The following is a 16,359-nucleotide window of genomic DNA, read 5'->3' on the forward strand; positions in this document are numbered from 1 at the left end:
AAGCGATGCTGTTCCTGCCTACTAACTTTATGGCGGATATCGAAGAGTTCCCAGACATACGTTGTCATCATCAGTTTCATCCTTTCTTAGCAGATAAAATTACTTTGTTTTTGCTCATTTAATCCAAGAAATCAGTGGCCCATATTTTCTTTATTTATTGCTGACATTTTTATATTGCTTAAAAGTTTTGTTTTCGGGTATTTTTTTTTTTCTGTGAAAGATTTCTGTCACTTGAACGATTTAATGTATTCAAGAAAAAACGAAGAAATATTCAAATCAAATTATAATTGTTCCTTGAATGTAAAAAAAAGAAAATGGGTTCACCATCTTTAGATTACTTATTCCGTCTTTTTAAAATATTGCGATTTCATGTAGATAAATTGATTTTCGTTAAAATTTCCGTTGTTCGAACATCTTCCGAAAAGGATTGCTTAAGTCATCCTAAAATTTCGGCATCTATTGAGCTTTTAGATAGAAAATTTTAGACATCAGCATTTCTTCATGCGGGTGATTTGTTCAGTTTATGGAAAGATTATTCCATCATCCATGGAGAGTTCACTGAGGCTATAATCATTGGATTGTAAAATAAGTACAATTTTTTAGTTCAAATTATTTTTAATATTTGTGATTTACCGTTGTCCAAAATGCACTGTTTGACAAAAATGCCGCGGAAATAAATTTAGTTCGGATTATTACATTTGAATTTATATCAGTAAAATTTAAAACCACCTTACTCGGTCTGCTGCGAGCAATTGTTTACTATCTAAACGATAATTGCACAGTTTTTTGGGATCAATGGTGGGTAATTCCCATTCTGCCTATCACTTACTAAAGCGTAATTTGCTTATCAGAAAAGTGTTTAAAACTGAACAGTTATGATCGCTTTACAACATTAGATATGTTTCTTACCTGCTGTCCAAATTTATGTGATATGAATTTTTGCTTAATTTGTTCAATGTACTTAATATATCACATTAAAGCTTTAAAACTATAAAGGCTCTGCAAGGAATATCCTTTAGGAACGGCGGATGATGCTGTATTATGTCTCAATTCGATAAATACATATATATATATATATATATGCATCATTAGCACATTAGAAGTTGCCGATATACGGTATTCACTTTTGCAAGGTGAGAAGACATGTCAAGTATTCTGAACATGGAAGTGCTGCGGTGTGAGCGTAACTCATCTCTTTGATTCTCATGTCGATGTTTTTCTTTGCCTTATTTGAAATAGCAAACAGCAATTTCGAACACTTCGTAGTGCTCAACATAAATGTCAAGAAGGCATATCCTCATATTACCAACGAATTATAATTATCCGTGAGATATGCCAACCTACTCTACAACAGCGGTAGCGCAATTCGTGAGTTAACTTTGTGGAAGTGATAGACCAGTGGACCAGATAATTTTCATTTAAGTTCCGTTGAAATTCAGAGACTTTTATGCGTGCGTTATTGCTAGGGGTATGGTTACTGTTAAGAATGTGACATCTTATAGTAGCGTAGTTCCATCGGTAGTATCTAGAAGTGTGTTAATATTTCACATTCAGGTGAAGAATACTGCACGAATGGGAAATATTAAACAGAATAAACTGGAAATAACGAATATTCGCTCGACTCTCTTCAATAGTCGTAGTTAATAGCCGTAGTTAAGACATAGCTTTCATTCCACCCAAGTATTTTGTGTTTAATACATGAACAAGAATTCGGAAAATCTAGGTTGCATAGTGTGATAAATGCATACGGACCGGAATTATGCTTCCAGGCGGCATGGTCACATTAGAAAACTGTTGAAAGACTTCGTCAATTACGTTTTCATTCTTGAATTATTGAATTAGGTAAATAGCAATCAGTGATAAATTTTAGAGAAGGGTATGAAGAGCCTGTGGCTATTTATTATTATGAAGAGCCTGTGGCTGTTTATTATCTTATCAGCATTCCCTAAAATGATTCATTCTTCACCGAGCAAAAAATCGGTAATTACATCACTGCATGCAAAATGGTCACAGACCTCATTTATCGCTGAAGCCAGGTGTGTTGTAAAAAAAATATGTAACTGTCTTTTTATAGGAAAATCAAGGTTGGCGTCAATTTTAGAAATGAAATTAATGAATTCAAAGTAAAAAGAGTCGGCAGAAGGGCAGATATTTTCTTCTGATATTTGAATTTTAAGAAATTTAAAGAATGCTTGTTTTATCTTCAAGTCTCCTTTTTCTCTATATTTCTCTATATTGTAATTTGCAGCGAATTTATGGCTCAAGAAAGTGACACTTTATTTTGGGCCTACATAGATGAAATTGTTGAGAAACTTAATGTCGACGAATGGCACACATGTAAGTTGTTCAGTGTCTAAATTATTTAATAAAGCATTGGAAAATTTTATAAGTCTTGTAATTAAAGCGCAAAATAGAAGCGTTGCATTTGTCTATGCTCATTTAACTGCCTTGCATAGTGCATGTTATCTAATCAACTGACTATGTGATTCCCTTGACATCACGCAAATTCAATCAAACAGCCTTTGATTTTTTTAATGGTCTGATTTAATTTATGGAGTTGATTTTTTTCAACGGCTTTTGGTTTAACTCGCCAGATTGATTTACAGTCTCCTTTATTTCCCTTTAATTTTAAGCTGGGTAAAAATTGGACAATAGTAATGCTGTATAACAAGGGTTTTGAGATTTAACTGTTATAATTTTAGGTGCAATTCATTCCACTTCGAAATTCTAGTATGTAAATCACTGCTATATTGATATATTCATGGTTGATAGTTTTTGGAAATGATTTTATATTATGAACTTTCTTTATTTGCAGTTACAAAGCTTAAGTTTCAGACAGTGATGCCAAACAGTATGATTTAGCTGTACGCTTAGCAAGCTATTTATTGGAAGAAACTCGTATGAATCTTTTAAAATTTGCCTTATCGTTACGAGCTCATTCACCAACTGTATTGCTTTTTCAGAGGGTTATAATTTTTTCTTCTACTTTAGATTTTTTGAGGATTTTATACGTTGTAATAATACTGTAATTTTGAATTATTTGTCAGCTTCTGGCTCAGTCATATTGCACTTCATTTTTCATAAGCTTAGATGTCAGCTGTTAAGAAAAAGGGAACTTTTTTTTGCATGTTTGACAAGATGCTTTTCATCAGTCTTATGCTAATTTTCTTTTTTTTTTTTTTTCTTTCCAGTTAGGTACTGAAAGAAAGAAGTCATGTGCCGCGTTTGCAGATGTTCATGGTACCTTAACATGTGATGTAAATGATTTAGAAAAAGTTATCGAAAGTGATGATAGGTATGCTTTTTTTGTATGGCCAAGTTTTCATAAACAGCATTTATCGTTGTCATCTATACTTTTTTTAGGGGTCCTGTACCAACAGTTTATTCTATTGATCACGTATTCCCGGTAAGTAAAGAACATAATGTTACCTTAATTATATATGGTGAATTGGCCACGCCATCGTGGAGAAAGTTTCACTTAGCAGCAAAAGCACTATCGAGAAGCGGGAAAGTCAAGTATGTCCTTCGCCATTTTGTTAAAGTAAGTTTTTGAATAATTGCACTTTATTTTTAGATCAATAGTTGAATTGTTACGAAGTAATCCTTGTAGTTCCTGCAGCTATGATAAATGGTATTTACTAGAGTTTTTTCGATTATATATTTTTTAAATAAGAGAGCGCTAACATTTTTTTCGATAGTTTACTGTTTCCAAAATTTGCACCGAAATTAAAACTTTAGGATATTCGTGACGATAAACCTTTGCTGTCGGGTTACGGCGTCGAATTAGCTATCAAAAGTACAGAATACAAGGCAGTTGATGACAGCAATGCTGTAACTGGTGAGTTAGTAATTTCTTCCATAAATTGCGTTTATTTTTCTTGAATTGGGTTCTGTTTACAACTCATTCTTTAATAAGCCTAATGAATTGGAAATCCAGAAGTAATGTTTTTGCAGATAAGGTAGCGGTGGAGGAAAGTTCAGAAGAATATATTGATAACGAAGAAGACAATTATGGGTTCAATTTCAATACACTGCGGTAGATATGCTTTTTGAAAGCTTTGAGAAGTTTCCAAAATTTCTTTAGTACGGAGAATGTCACATGCTCCATATTTTTCATTAATATTATAATTGGATTTGACAGGTTTGAATTTAGGCTGCGAGAGAAAATCTATGACAGATGCTTTTAAGTGGTACTTTGTTAATGGATGCCATTTTTCAGTCTTTGTGGCGTTTAAAATTATAATGGTTGTAAGTTCAGTAATACCTATGAATTTTTGCAGTCAGAATTAGGAGAATTTGGGAGTTCAGTCAAATATTTCATGAGCTGTTTAATTGCAGCAGGTTGCATAGTGACTTGAAAGAATCGATTGGACAGTTTCGGTTACATTTGCTGGAACGTGATGAGCTTACTCCTTTAAAAGTATGGCAGGTACAGGAACTTAGCTATCAGGCTGCTCAGAAAATTGTTCAGGCTGATCCGCAGAAAGCCATTAACATCATGGTAGATTCAAGTCAGAACTTCCCGCTTGCTGCTCGGTCACTTTCACGACAAATAGTACGGAAAGAGTTCATATCTGAGGTTGTTTCCAATGATTTTTATTTCCAGAACCGCTTCCTATATAATAGACAAAGGACGTTGAGGAGATAATTAGTCGAAGAAAAAGATATTATGGAAATTCAGGCTATAAAAAAGAAAGATAAAAGATTACCTGCAGGTTAGTGCAAATCAGGAGCAGTTAATGGAGTACGGCATATCAGAAGGTGAATCCACATTTTTTATCAATGGTATTATGGTGGATATTGATGCTCTGGATGTGTTCCAAGTGCTTAATGTGTTGAAGCAGGAGGAAAAATTGGCAAATGGATTTTTCCATATGGGAATTAAGGTTGACAGGTCTTGATGTAGTGAAGTACTAGTTTATAGCGTTCAAATTTATTCTAGTAGTAATCTTCTTTAAAATTGCATGTTTTTTTAAATCTTTTTACTTCTTGATATGAAATATCGATGCACGATACTGTACCATTGTAGCGGTTTAATAATATGTAGGTAATTATTAAACAACAATTCTCGCAGTTTTTCATGATTTTTGAAGTACGTCATTTTAGAATGAATACCTTTCCATTCTAATGGACCTTGAATTAAACAGTGAGCGTGTATCATATGCACTGGATTTTAGACCAGCATTTCCGGAGGTAAATTAGCAGTTAAAATCTTTCAATACACAAGATACATTTGCAATTTGATCGAAATTTAAGTTTTGAGGACACTTTTGTTTTCTTCTCGATTTTCCCTATTAAATAATTTCTGGTCTAAGTCACCAAAAGTTTAATGAAAAGCATATCTATTTTAGTACTTGAATAATTTGGATACCGACAAACAATACCGGCAGTGGGCAAATAGTGTGGGTTTGCTACTACAACCCTACTTTCCTGGGATGCTTCGACCAATCGCTAGGAATTTATATACTTTGGTAATTTTTATGGTCAGTTTATGACCACTTATCAGAAAAGTGACTTTGTGACAGTATCTTTAAAGTATTTCTCTATAACGAGGAAAAGTTACTAATACTTTTTGAATTAATGTATTTTGTAAAGGCCGTGTCCAATTTTGTAAGCTAGAACATCAATTTATTTATTTTTTTTATTTGGCGCCGCAGTAAAATCAAAAAGAAATAATAGAGTACCCGACAATCTGATATAATACTGCTGTATTGATGGTGGCCATCTTTTGCACGCTCAGTTGCTTTTTTTTTTTTTTTAATATTTGTTTTTATGCTGATTTATAATTCTCAGCAAGTTTTGAGGTAAGATTTTTTTCCAGATTTTTATTGTTGATCCATCCCAAAAAGAAACGCGAGATTTATTGCAATATGCACTACGATTTTATGCACATGAGATACCTGTTAGGTATTTTTTTTATTTTCTGGTTCCTCAGGATTGGACTTCATTTGATGTCATGCATATTTGTAATCTCAAAAATTACTAACAACAGTGATTTGGTTCTGTCAGCTATTTGTAAATTCTGGGAACAATAGGATTTCTCTTACTTTTCGATGTACTGTGGAAGTCTAGATATACAAAAAGAAAAATTGGGCAAGTAGCTGATATCAAGCTTAAATATGCTCTTCTAAATAAATATTATTTTCGAAACGTTCTGTCTTGTTTCCAGACTTGGAGTTGTTTTCGTGGCTAACGATGAAAAAGAAATAACTGGTTTCGATGATGCTTCCGTTGCCATGTTGAATTTATACAATTTTATCAAGTCAAATAATGGTATTCAGAAAGCACTGGATGTCTTGATTGAGGTTTAAAATTATCAAGTTTTTTTTTGGTAAACATCCCAAATTTTTGCTTTTTTCATTTTTCATATGTATGAAATTTTCTACATATAAAAAAAATGAAGCAAAAATTTGGGTTACCAATCAAAAATACAGAAAATGCATTGAATCTCTGCATCTGATAATGAAGATGTATTTTACTTCACACAGCAAATGGTCTTTGAAAATGATCTGATTTCAGTTGTGGAATTATTTCTTTTGAGAGTCATCCTTCTCCATTCAGTGTTTCCCTGCTCTTTTTGAATCATACATATGTTTACAGCTTTTGCGGTTTTCCACTTCTATATTATTCGCCCTCTGAGATTACAACTGTTCGGTGTTGTAACATTGGTACAAAATTTTTGGTAATTATTTTGATTCAGAAATCCTAATAGTAAACATTATCTAGAAATTTCATTCTAGGTCCTAAATGTGAAGGAAGAATCCGTGTCTCCGAAGGATGTATTATCGTATTTTCAAATGAAATATCCTAACCATGATCCAAATAGCGTGTTTGGTAGTAATTCCGACTATGATAATGGACGTTCAACAGGTCATAAATTTCTTCGGGACAGCGGGCTTGGTTTAACTCCTAAAGTGCTTCTAAATGGTGTTGTTCTGGACGATTCCGGCGTAAGCTTGATTCTTTGATGTTTTTCATTAAACCAATGAACTGGTATTCGGTTTTTGAATATTTTTTCCCAGCGATATTTTTCAATAAATTTGTTGGGCTTATGATATTGCTATTAGTTAATCTCCGTTTCTTTCGTGGTTGCATCTCTAGCTCTTTATTCGACTGATTTAATACACTCGAATATAGCTGCTCACATGATTAAACCCAGAGGTATTGATTAAGGACGGCGGGGTTGGAAATCGAGTGTTATTATTTACGATTGAAATTCCATAGTTTTAAATAGCAACAGTTTCTAATATCTCTTTGAAGCGGAACAAAAAAATGCGACTTTGTTTTTTTTTTTTTTTTTTTTTTTTATTTTTAATAGTATTAAAAAGAAAAAAAGCGAAGTTTTTTCTTGGCATTTTCAATTTTATCTAAATTCCCTTTTTAAAATTTTTGAGATAATAAGAAAATTTGTACATTTCGGGTTGTTCTGTTCTGAAAAGATCTTTTTTTTTTTTAGATAACGGCGGATCACTTTGAAGAAACTGTAATGATGGAAATAATGCGTGTTACATCGCGTTTACAAAAGGCAGTGATGGAAAAGAAACTAAAAGATCAAGACAATGTAATGAATTGGATACTTTCCCAGGTATTCATCAGATGATTTCTCAAAGGATTTAATCATGCTTTTTTTTTTAAAAAAAAATTTGGGATATTTTTGAACTGGAGCTCAGTTCAACTAACTTGAAGATTTTAATTTTCTTATAATGAATAATTACGTGAGTGGTGTCTCCTAGAAATTGAAAAATTGTAGCATATAAGATTTTCAGCGAAATGGATAGGACTGGATAGGATTTTTTTTTGTTTAATGTAGATGTATATCGATTGCTACACTTGCATTTTCAGTTTTTTAAACTTCAATAAGATTTTATTGCAATGATTTAGTCATATTATAGCCAGAAGTTATGCCACGAATCAACAAACTTATTCTGGATTCACCGTTATCACCTGATGCGTTGTATTTGGATTTAACATCTGTCAAAAAGTGTACAAGCGTATCACCTACACAGTATTACAAATTGCCACCGAAAGAGCAGAATCAATGTATGTTAAAGAGAATGCGATACATTACGAGGACAGGTAAACATTTATTGATGATTATTTGATTTCGTAGGTCTCGTTTCATATTTCACATGATATATTTTGCAAGTTGTATTCTTTTAAATAGTAGTCTAGTATATTTGGTGGTTGTACTAATAAAAAACTGTATTCATTTAAGATCACATTAATTTGAAAGTATTCATTGCTTGCAGTAATTTTAGATACTTAATCGTATAAAAATGCGGCCTAAATATTCAGAACGACTTTACAAAAATCTACAAAAATACAAGAAGAGAACTTTACTTTCTTCCCTACACTCATCGAATACTTGGTTTTATTATTTCAGAAGAAATGAAAACTTATTTTTCTACTGTTTGGGTAGTGACCGACTTGGAAACTGCTGAAGGACGACTTTTGGCTTATAATGCAATCAGACATCTTAAACGTTCTCATACTATGCGTGTTGCTATCATTAATAACCCCAAAAATGTGAGTTTTTGTGCTTATCACAAGTTTGACATCACGTTCAAGCTCTGTAAATGTGCATTAATTAACTTCTTTTTATTCCAAATGGAATTAGTTTTTTTTTTTTTTTTATTAAACTAAGAATGTAACAAAGTATGGAGCTGTAGGTTACTGTAAGTAACAATTCTTTTTTGCAATCTTAGTGGCGGACAGTTTCAGTGCATGATTATCTACTGATGAATTTTAAAGAAAGCACTAGATAGTTCTTTGAATTGCATAAGCTTCAAATGAAGAATTATAAAAGATATTGCAGATTGAAAAAGCAACCACTTCTGGTAGTATAACGATGCTTGTAAATATTGCATCACGCATACTTATACCGAAACAAATGAAATCATTTATAACAAAGCTTGTGAAAGAGGAAATTGTATCGGAACTGCTAAATAAACAAATTACATTGGATGACCTTTCTGTTAATGTTTGTTTTTCCCTTTTCTTAAAAGATGTCTAAATATCTAATTGTATCACGAGTGAGGTTTCGTAAGTAAGTGTAATAGCTTTTATGCACTTATGAAATTTAATTGCTGTAATGGAAATTTTAAAAGTTTCATGCTGCACTGCAAGTTAACGATGTGTTAAAGTATTAAATATCACTAACTATGCGATTAAAATATGCTAAATTATTATTTAATGGAAGTTGACAATTTAAGTACTATTACTATCCATAGTACGAATTTGTTCTAAATATTCCTGCAAGTTTTCGTTGTAGGACATGAATATGACACTTTTTTACAAAGAAGCGAAGCAAATAAACAGTGATGAAATAATCGTATATGCCAAGTACTCAAAGAGTATTCTTGGTTTAAAACCAGGACAGTTAGCTTTGGTAGTTAATGGCTTACTTATTGGACCATTTGGCGATAGTGAAGTTCTGGATGTTGCTGATATGGAATTAATTGACAAACTCACGTTGCTTCGAGGTGGAAAGGTATAAAATCTCTCGGTGTTCAACAAAATTGAAAGCCTTTTCGAAATTGGCTGCTTGACTAAAATTTTGACTAAAAAGTTTACGATATGAACGTTTAAAATTTAAGGTAACTATTTTTAATTTGTAGGTCGTTAAAGATTACATGGAGAAGTGGGGAATACAAACAAGATATGGGGAATCATCAGATATGGTTGCACGCAGCATGGCTTTAATTGGAAGTGTTGGTGTTACCAAAAAACGGCGATTCATTCCACTCTTAAGAGAGAAAGAGAGGTATATCACTGATATCTTGATGAATCTTAACAGAGCTGATTTGTATTTGGCTTGAATCAATCAATAGTGATAAGTGTTTAACTGAAGCTCACTAATTGGTTACAAAGGTTGAGTATTCACTGTGTTCTTGCTGTATATTGCTGTTCTTTTGGTATATTCCAATTTACTTCATGCTTTCGTTTCAGTTTGACAGTCTTATATCTTGCAGTGTCTTGACGATTTCTGGCAACAACGAAGAAGGCTTGATCCTGGCGCTCTGTATTGTTGACCCATTATCTACTCAAGCTCAACGACTTGGCCATTTGCTGACTGTTATACAAAAAATTGTCAATGTGGAGGTGAAATTGGTAATGAATCCTAGAGCCAAACTTAGCGAACTTCCATTAAAGAGGTGAATTTCAGTTGTACTATTTTATGAATATGTGCTGTAAATTCTTTTGAAATAATATAGACATCATTCTGATAAAATTTTTGGCAAGTATCATTAAGATTTGATAGGTAACTTTATGGAAGTTTTGCCAGTTAAATTCTTTCTTGGCTTTGCAAGATTCTAAGGATTTTGTTTATTATATTCATCTTTTGTAATTTCTGAAACTGTTTGATAACGCATTCAACTTCCTTCGATTTATCTGATGTGGGGATCCGAATAAACAGTTTACAATTATAAATTTATAGGTTTTATCGTCTCGTGTTACAACCGTCGGTGATGTTCGATAATTCAGGACGTATCAGTGATGCTGCATATGAAGCGCGCTTCACAGCGTTACCAAACAAACAGCTGTTAACTCTTGCAGTTGTTCCACCTGACGCTTGGATGGTCCAATCAGTATATGCCGTTTATGATTTAGACAACATTAGGCTAGAAAATGTACGGCATGCTTTTTACTTTTAATCACTTTTCAAAGTCTTGTTGCTGATATAATAGTGGAAGATCAATAGTGCGTATGTTTACTAGTATTTGCACCATGCATCATAAACATTTCATACGCGTGCTTTATCATGTGTTATGCGATATGCAGTGTAAAAGGTAAAAATCAGATTTACTGACACATACTTGATGCATAAGAAAGAAGACTTTACAGGTACCAGGAAATGTGCTTGCCAAATTTGAACTTGAACATATCCTTCTGGAGGGTCACTGCTTTGATGATATGACAGGATCACCTCCACGTGGTCTGCAATTTACTTTGGGCACACTAGTTAATCCGAGTCGTTATGACACAATTGTAATGGCTAATTTGGTAAAAATTTTAGTTTTTCGAAAACACCTGAGAATGATGGAAAAAAAATAAGTTATGCAGGTCCAACAGTTTCTTTAGTAGTTTAATTGAAGAACAAAGATTTTTGCGGTAATTATTACATTACAGTACTACCTAAAAATGTTGGTTGATTTTTTTTTTAATGCATTTTTGTTTTGTCAGTATTTTGGATTTTATTTGTTTACTTAACTTTTGTTATTTTTTTTTTCTCTTCCAGGATTGCTTTTATTTGCACAAAATAAATAACTTCTTTTGTTCAGGGCTATTTCCAGTTAAAAGCTGATCCGGGTGCTTGGATTTTAAACCTTCGTGATGGTAAATCGAAGGATATCTATAACATTGTAAGGCAAGTAATTCATTACCTAATTTTATTGTTCATGTTTGTTTTGTGTTACCTGAAAGCATACCTTTTTTATCGTTTAGTATTTTGATCTAATAGTAAGAAATATGAAGATGCATAAATGATTTTCGTTTCCGTTAGAAATTACTAGCAAATCGATAAGCGACTTTAACTACAATTTTAAGTATAAAGTGAGCGATTTTAACGATCAAAACAATTTATAAATAATTTATTTTAATGGGTAGAGGAGCGAGGAGTAGCAGGTTACTTATAACATAGTTGTTAATGTTGTAGTAAATTAATTATTTGTAATGGTGCAAAATGTTTCTGCAGTCATGTAAATACGGAATCGGAAGATGAGGCCGGAGTAAATGTGCTAATCGATTCATTCAGTGGTCGAACAATTCGTGTTCGTGTCGCCAAGAAAAAAGGAAAGGAAAAGGAGAATTTATTAAGTGAGGGAAAATCGGAAGGAGAGAGTGAGGACCATCACTCCATTTGGAGCAGCATATCGACGACGTACGTCGTATCTAAGATTAGAAATTATTTAGAAAAATTCCAGTAGATTTCTGGAATTTTGTTAGACTTATTAGAGGCCAGCTTATTCGTTATCGTGAAGTCTGAACCTAAAATTCGCTAATAAGGTTAGCCATTTAAATCTTTCACAACTTATTCGAATTTTTTTTCCAGAAGTATAAGTGGTGATGAAAAACATGATGCCATCAATATTTTTTCGTTAGCATCGGGACATTTATATGAACGTTTCCTGCGAATCATGATTTTGAGCGTAATGAAACATACGAAACATCCCGTCAATTTCTGGCTACTTAAAAATTATTTATCACCTAATTTTAAAGTTAGTTGATTTTTGTATATGCACACTACAAGTTAATATAATCAATCATATTTTGGTTGGTTTCTGAGCTAATTATTCCAGGAAACATTGCCTCAAATGGCTAAACATTACGGTTTCAACTATGAGTTTATAGAATACCGTTGGCCACGTTGGTTACATCAACAAACTGAAAAGCAGCGCGTCATGTGGGGGTAAGATATATTAGAAGAATAAAACTGATCAATCCGCGCGAGGTTTAACAGTGCTAGAAACGAACTAAAAACGAGGGAACATTAATTTTATGCATTTATTTCATTTAGATTGCTGATTAGGTCGTTTTGTTACGATTTCTTAAGTTTTAACAAAGTTTATCGAAACTGGTATATAAAACTGTATTCCTTTTTAGTTTGCTTCTTTTTTTATTGGTTGCATTGTGACACAGAGTATGCCTTTGCAGATACAAAATACTTTTCTTGGATGTTCTGTTTCCGTTAGGTGTACGGAAAATAATTTTTGTTGACGCGGATCAAATAGTTCGGACAGATTTGATGGAACTGATGGAGTTGGATTTGGGAGGTGCTCCATATGGTTTCACTCCATTCTGTGATAGCAGAACATCGATGGATGGTTTCAGGTTCTGGAAAAAGGGTTACTGGGCTAATCATCTTGCTGGTCGCAAATATCATATTAGGTCATCTTTTAACGTTTCTTTTGGGCCTTATATTTCTAGTACCTGTTTTGTAATTTGTTAATTTGTAGTGCACTTTACGTAATCGATCTGGTCAAATTTCGTCAGGTAGCTGCTGGTGATCGCTTACGTGGTCAATATCAAGGACTGAGTGCTGATCCGAATAGTCTTTCAAATCTTGACCAGGTGACTTTTTTCTTTCTTAATTCTGTTATGACCGGTTTTTATTCAAATAGCATTTGGTGTTTCTCCCCTAATATTGCCATATCTATAGGACTTACCAAATAATATGATCCACCAAGTGCGCATTAAATCGTTGCCGCAAGAATGGCTTTGGTGTGAAACATGGTGTGACGATGCTTCGAAAGAAAAGGCAAAAACGATTGATTTGGTTTGTTGTTAGTTCTATTTGAATAAGATTTTTAGCCAGTCTGAATAAGGCTTTTTTTAGTCAGTCTGTTGCAATTGACAAATTTAAATCATTTGCAAATGACGTCTTTTAAATTTGGTTTTATCTCCCATATGTTCATTATTTGCTTTCTGTTCGTTCTTATAAGCATTTTTTTCCATGGATACCTTCAGGGAGATAGCTGAAGTTTTGTTTATTGACCAAGTGATTTTCCAAAAAGATTGTTTGACTCTTAGCGAAATTTGCTCGGAACATGGACTTTCACCACGTCTATGTTAAAACTGCGACACCTTTATGCTATTTATCTTTTAGTGCAACAATCCCCAAACGAAGGAACCTAAACTTGATTCCGCCATGCGAATTATTCCCGAATGGAAAGATTATGATGCTGAGATAAAGGCATTATTTGATATAAGATCAAAAAATCATACGGGACAAACGAAGTCTGGGCATGAAAGAACTGATAAACACACCGAGCTGTAAATTACTCTGTTTGTTGGTGATATCAGAATTGTTCTCCATAAATGGTGCTCTTCTAAATTTTTGCTATGCGTGAGACTCCCCCTCAGCCATGTAGAAAAACCTGCACTATAGGTCTTCAAATCAAGGTAAATTAAGAGAACAATGTTTGTGGAAAATATAGTTTTCATGTTTTATTGTATGAAGTAAACGAAGTTTTATTATAATAGTTCAGTCTTTGATTTGTCGTACATGATGGTTCGGTTTTCTCTTTACAATAAAAGGTACTTCTTGTTTTTGAATTATGATTTCGGGAATAGAGGATGTGGATAAAATATGAATAATATAGATATGGCATTTTATATTTCTAGTGATCTTTCATTCTTTTAACTTTTAAAATGAATTCTGTACTTTTCGTGTATTTATCTAACACGGTGATTTTTCTCCTAGTTTTTAGAATCATCTCAACAACAGCGTAATCAGGGCGGATTGAGCGAAATACATAAACATTTTAAGTTTCATTTAAGAAGCTAGTACTTGTTTCTATACTGTGGATAATCGTGTCATTGATATTAAATTCACTGAATGTTCAGTTATGTTTGAACTGATTATGCTGGTTTTGAGTATCAAATATTTTTTAAGTTCTGGGAGATGTTTTGTTCTCTCTATAGCATCTGCATTATTTATACTGTTAAACCTTGTTATATGTAATGGTACTCGTAGTTTAATTATTCGTTGATTTTGATTTTTGATTTATGGGGTAATCACTTGAGATCGTATATCTTTTCAGTTCTCTTTTTTGAAATGCTCGCTATTGCGCGTGAATTTTTGGGTCTTTTAAGATCTTTTAGATTCTGAAAATTACATTTTGAAAAGCTAACTAACAAATGTTATCTTAATTTGTGATTTGCTGTTTTGTTGTTGCGCTTATTACTAATGTTATCTGTTAACCTCTGAGACCATTTGGTGGCTACTGGATAATGAAGGCAGATCGATACTTTTTTCTTTTCTGTATGGTTCATTATTCATTTCGCAGACATTGTGTTCTGCCATATTTTCGAGTCTGTTTTCCAATTATTCCATGTTAAGAGGTCCTGAATTTGTTATGATCTAGTACTAAATTTTGGTTATTTTATTGTGTACTTTTCAAGTTCTAGATTCACTGTATCTTAACGAAAGATGTTTCAGTGATAGTAATAGCAGAGTGCCCGAGATGCTATATTGTCGTATTTTGTTGCTGGTTTATGGGGATAAACTTTTGTTGTTTGTCCAGATTTAGTTCCAATGCATTAAGAGTTTTCGCAATTCTGTTATGCCGAAATATTTTCCAGAACAGTTTTGAATATTCTGTAATATTTTAAAACCACTTTTGTTCTTTTGCTTATTAGCAGTATTACTTTGGGAGCTCAACATTCTTTTGATTTTTAATTCAGCGGGAACTGCTTTTGTCTTCCGATTTCGCAGCATTGACTAACCATTCTTTAAAGTTCCATCATTGTCGTATGTCAACGAGAATATATCGTTTATGGCAACCCGGAAATCCGAGCATACGAGTGTTTTTGCCTGACTTCTGGATGAAAGTAGTCGATCCTTACCCTGTTCGTTTACCTAAACATGTTGTTAAATTCGAAGTTGACAAAAGGTTTGTTGCATTTGATAATACTTTTTTAATAATAGGATTGGTTTACTTCTTAAATAATTGAATTCCTATGAATAATTTTTATACAGGATGACGAGACACGATGTTAGGGAATATTTGGAGAAAATATACAATCTCCCAATTCGTGAAGTGCGCACCTTGGTAAATTTTCTTTGGTCTACCGGATTTCAAAAATTTTATTCGCTGTTCATCCTTCCTGCAGTGCTTGGCTGCTGTAACTGTTCTTTTCTTTTCTGCTTTAACCATTTCTTTTTCTTTTTTTCTTCAATTTCCCTGTTTTCCAAGCGCTTCAGTCGGTTTGTTTTATTTAAAGTTGCATTTTAAATGTCTATTCCTTTTGTTATTCGTTTTCGCTATCTCAGGCTTTCAGGTAAAAACCGGTCAAATAACGTATGATTTTCCGCTCGATAAAGAAAAGCGAAGAGCCTTGTGGAAAGAAGACGATAAGAAATATGCATACGTTTTTATGGTAATTGCAGTGTCAATCTTATTATCTCTTTATGGAATGGTTGAATTGAAATTACATTACTCGAAATTTGTTTCAAAATTTTCTTGTATTTCGGGGCAAACTATCATATTCACTATCGGCGTTTGTATTGGTTTGTATGTGATAGTTGATGAAAGATTCAGCATTTAATTGTTCAAAGTTTTAATCCTTTATTTCAACTTTTAGTTTAACTTTGGTTTTTTATCCTATTTTTGCAAAAAGTATTACAGAGGAAAGGATTCAATTTTCAATTTCCAAATATATTCGAGAAATGTGAAGAACAAGAAATGTGGGATAAGATGAAACAAAAGATGCCGGATGTAACAAATGCCGAGTATATTAATCGCGATCGCGATGGCGTGGGGAGATTCATACCTTAGATTATCAGTTATGTTATGTTTGCTCCTCATATTAACATTATCTCAGCTTAGTTTGTCTTCTATGAGAATTTTTGCCAAA

General features: G+C 33.0%; 2 protein-coding genes across 2 annotated transcripts; both read left to right on the forward strand.

Annotated features, from left to right (window-relative positions):
• Positions 1-1,878: 1,878 nt before the first annotated feature.
• Positions 1,879-13,777, forward strand: Bm4204 (Uncharacterized protein; the record flags this gene model as incomplete). Its single annotated transcript, XM_043075234.1, has 31 exons — positions 1,879-2,036; positions 2,249-2,337; positions 2,836-2,966; positions 3,192-3,295; positions 3,364-3,541; positions 3,739-3,838; positions 3,955-4,036; positions 4,339-4,579; positions 4,716-4,886; positions 5,107-5,193; positions 5,352-5,471; positions 5,822-5,907; positions 6,170-6,305; positions 6,741-6,950; positions 7,457-7,585; positions 7,893-8,076; positions 8,384-8,526; positions 8,816-8,980; positions 9,272-9,490; positions 9,618-9,763; positions 9,972-10,154; positions 10,439-10,631; positions 10,846-11,004; positions 11,283-11,368; positions 11,696-11,881; positions 12,053-12,218; positions 12,300-12,409; positions 12,655-12,888; positions 12,957-13,071; positions 13,160-13,276; positions 13,607-13,777. 31 exons carry the CDS (start codon positions 1,879-1,881, stop codon positions 13,775-13,777), a joined length of 4,599 nt encoding a protein of 1,532 aa, XP_042931168.1.
• Positions 13,778-15,255: 1,478 nt separating this feature from the next.
• Positions 15,256-16,280, forward strand: Bma-mrpl-23 (Uncharacterized protein; the record flags this gene model as incomplete). The annotated part of the gene is made up of 4 exons (XM_001897999.1): positions 15,256-15,395; positions 15,482-15,554; positions 15,784-15,882; positions 16,131-16,280. The coding sequence occupies 4 exons, from the start codon at positions 15,256-15,258 to the stop codon at positions 16,278-16,280; spliced, it is 462 nt and encodes a 153-aa protein (XP_001898034.1).
• Between the last annotated feature and the right edge of the window lie 79 nt (positions 16,281-16,359).

Source organism: Brugia malayi (genome assembly GCF_000002995.4).
Source record: "Brugia malayi strain FR3 genome assembly, contig: Bm_v4_ChrX_scaffold_001, whole genome shotgun sequence".
In the NCBI taxonomy this organism is placed as follows: Eukaryota; Metazoa; Nematoda; class Chromadorea; order Rhabditida; family Onchocercidae; genus Brugia; species Brugia malayi.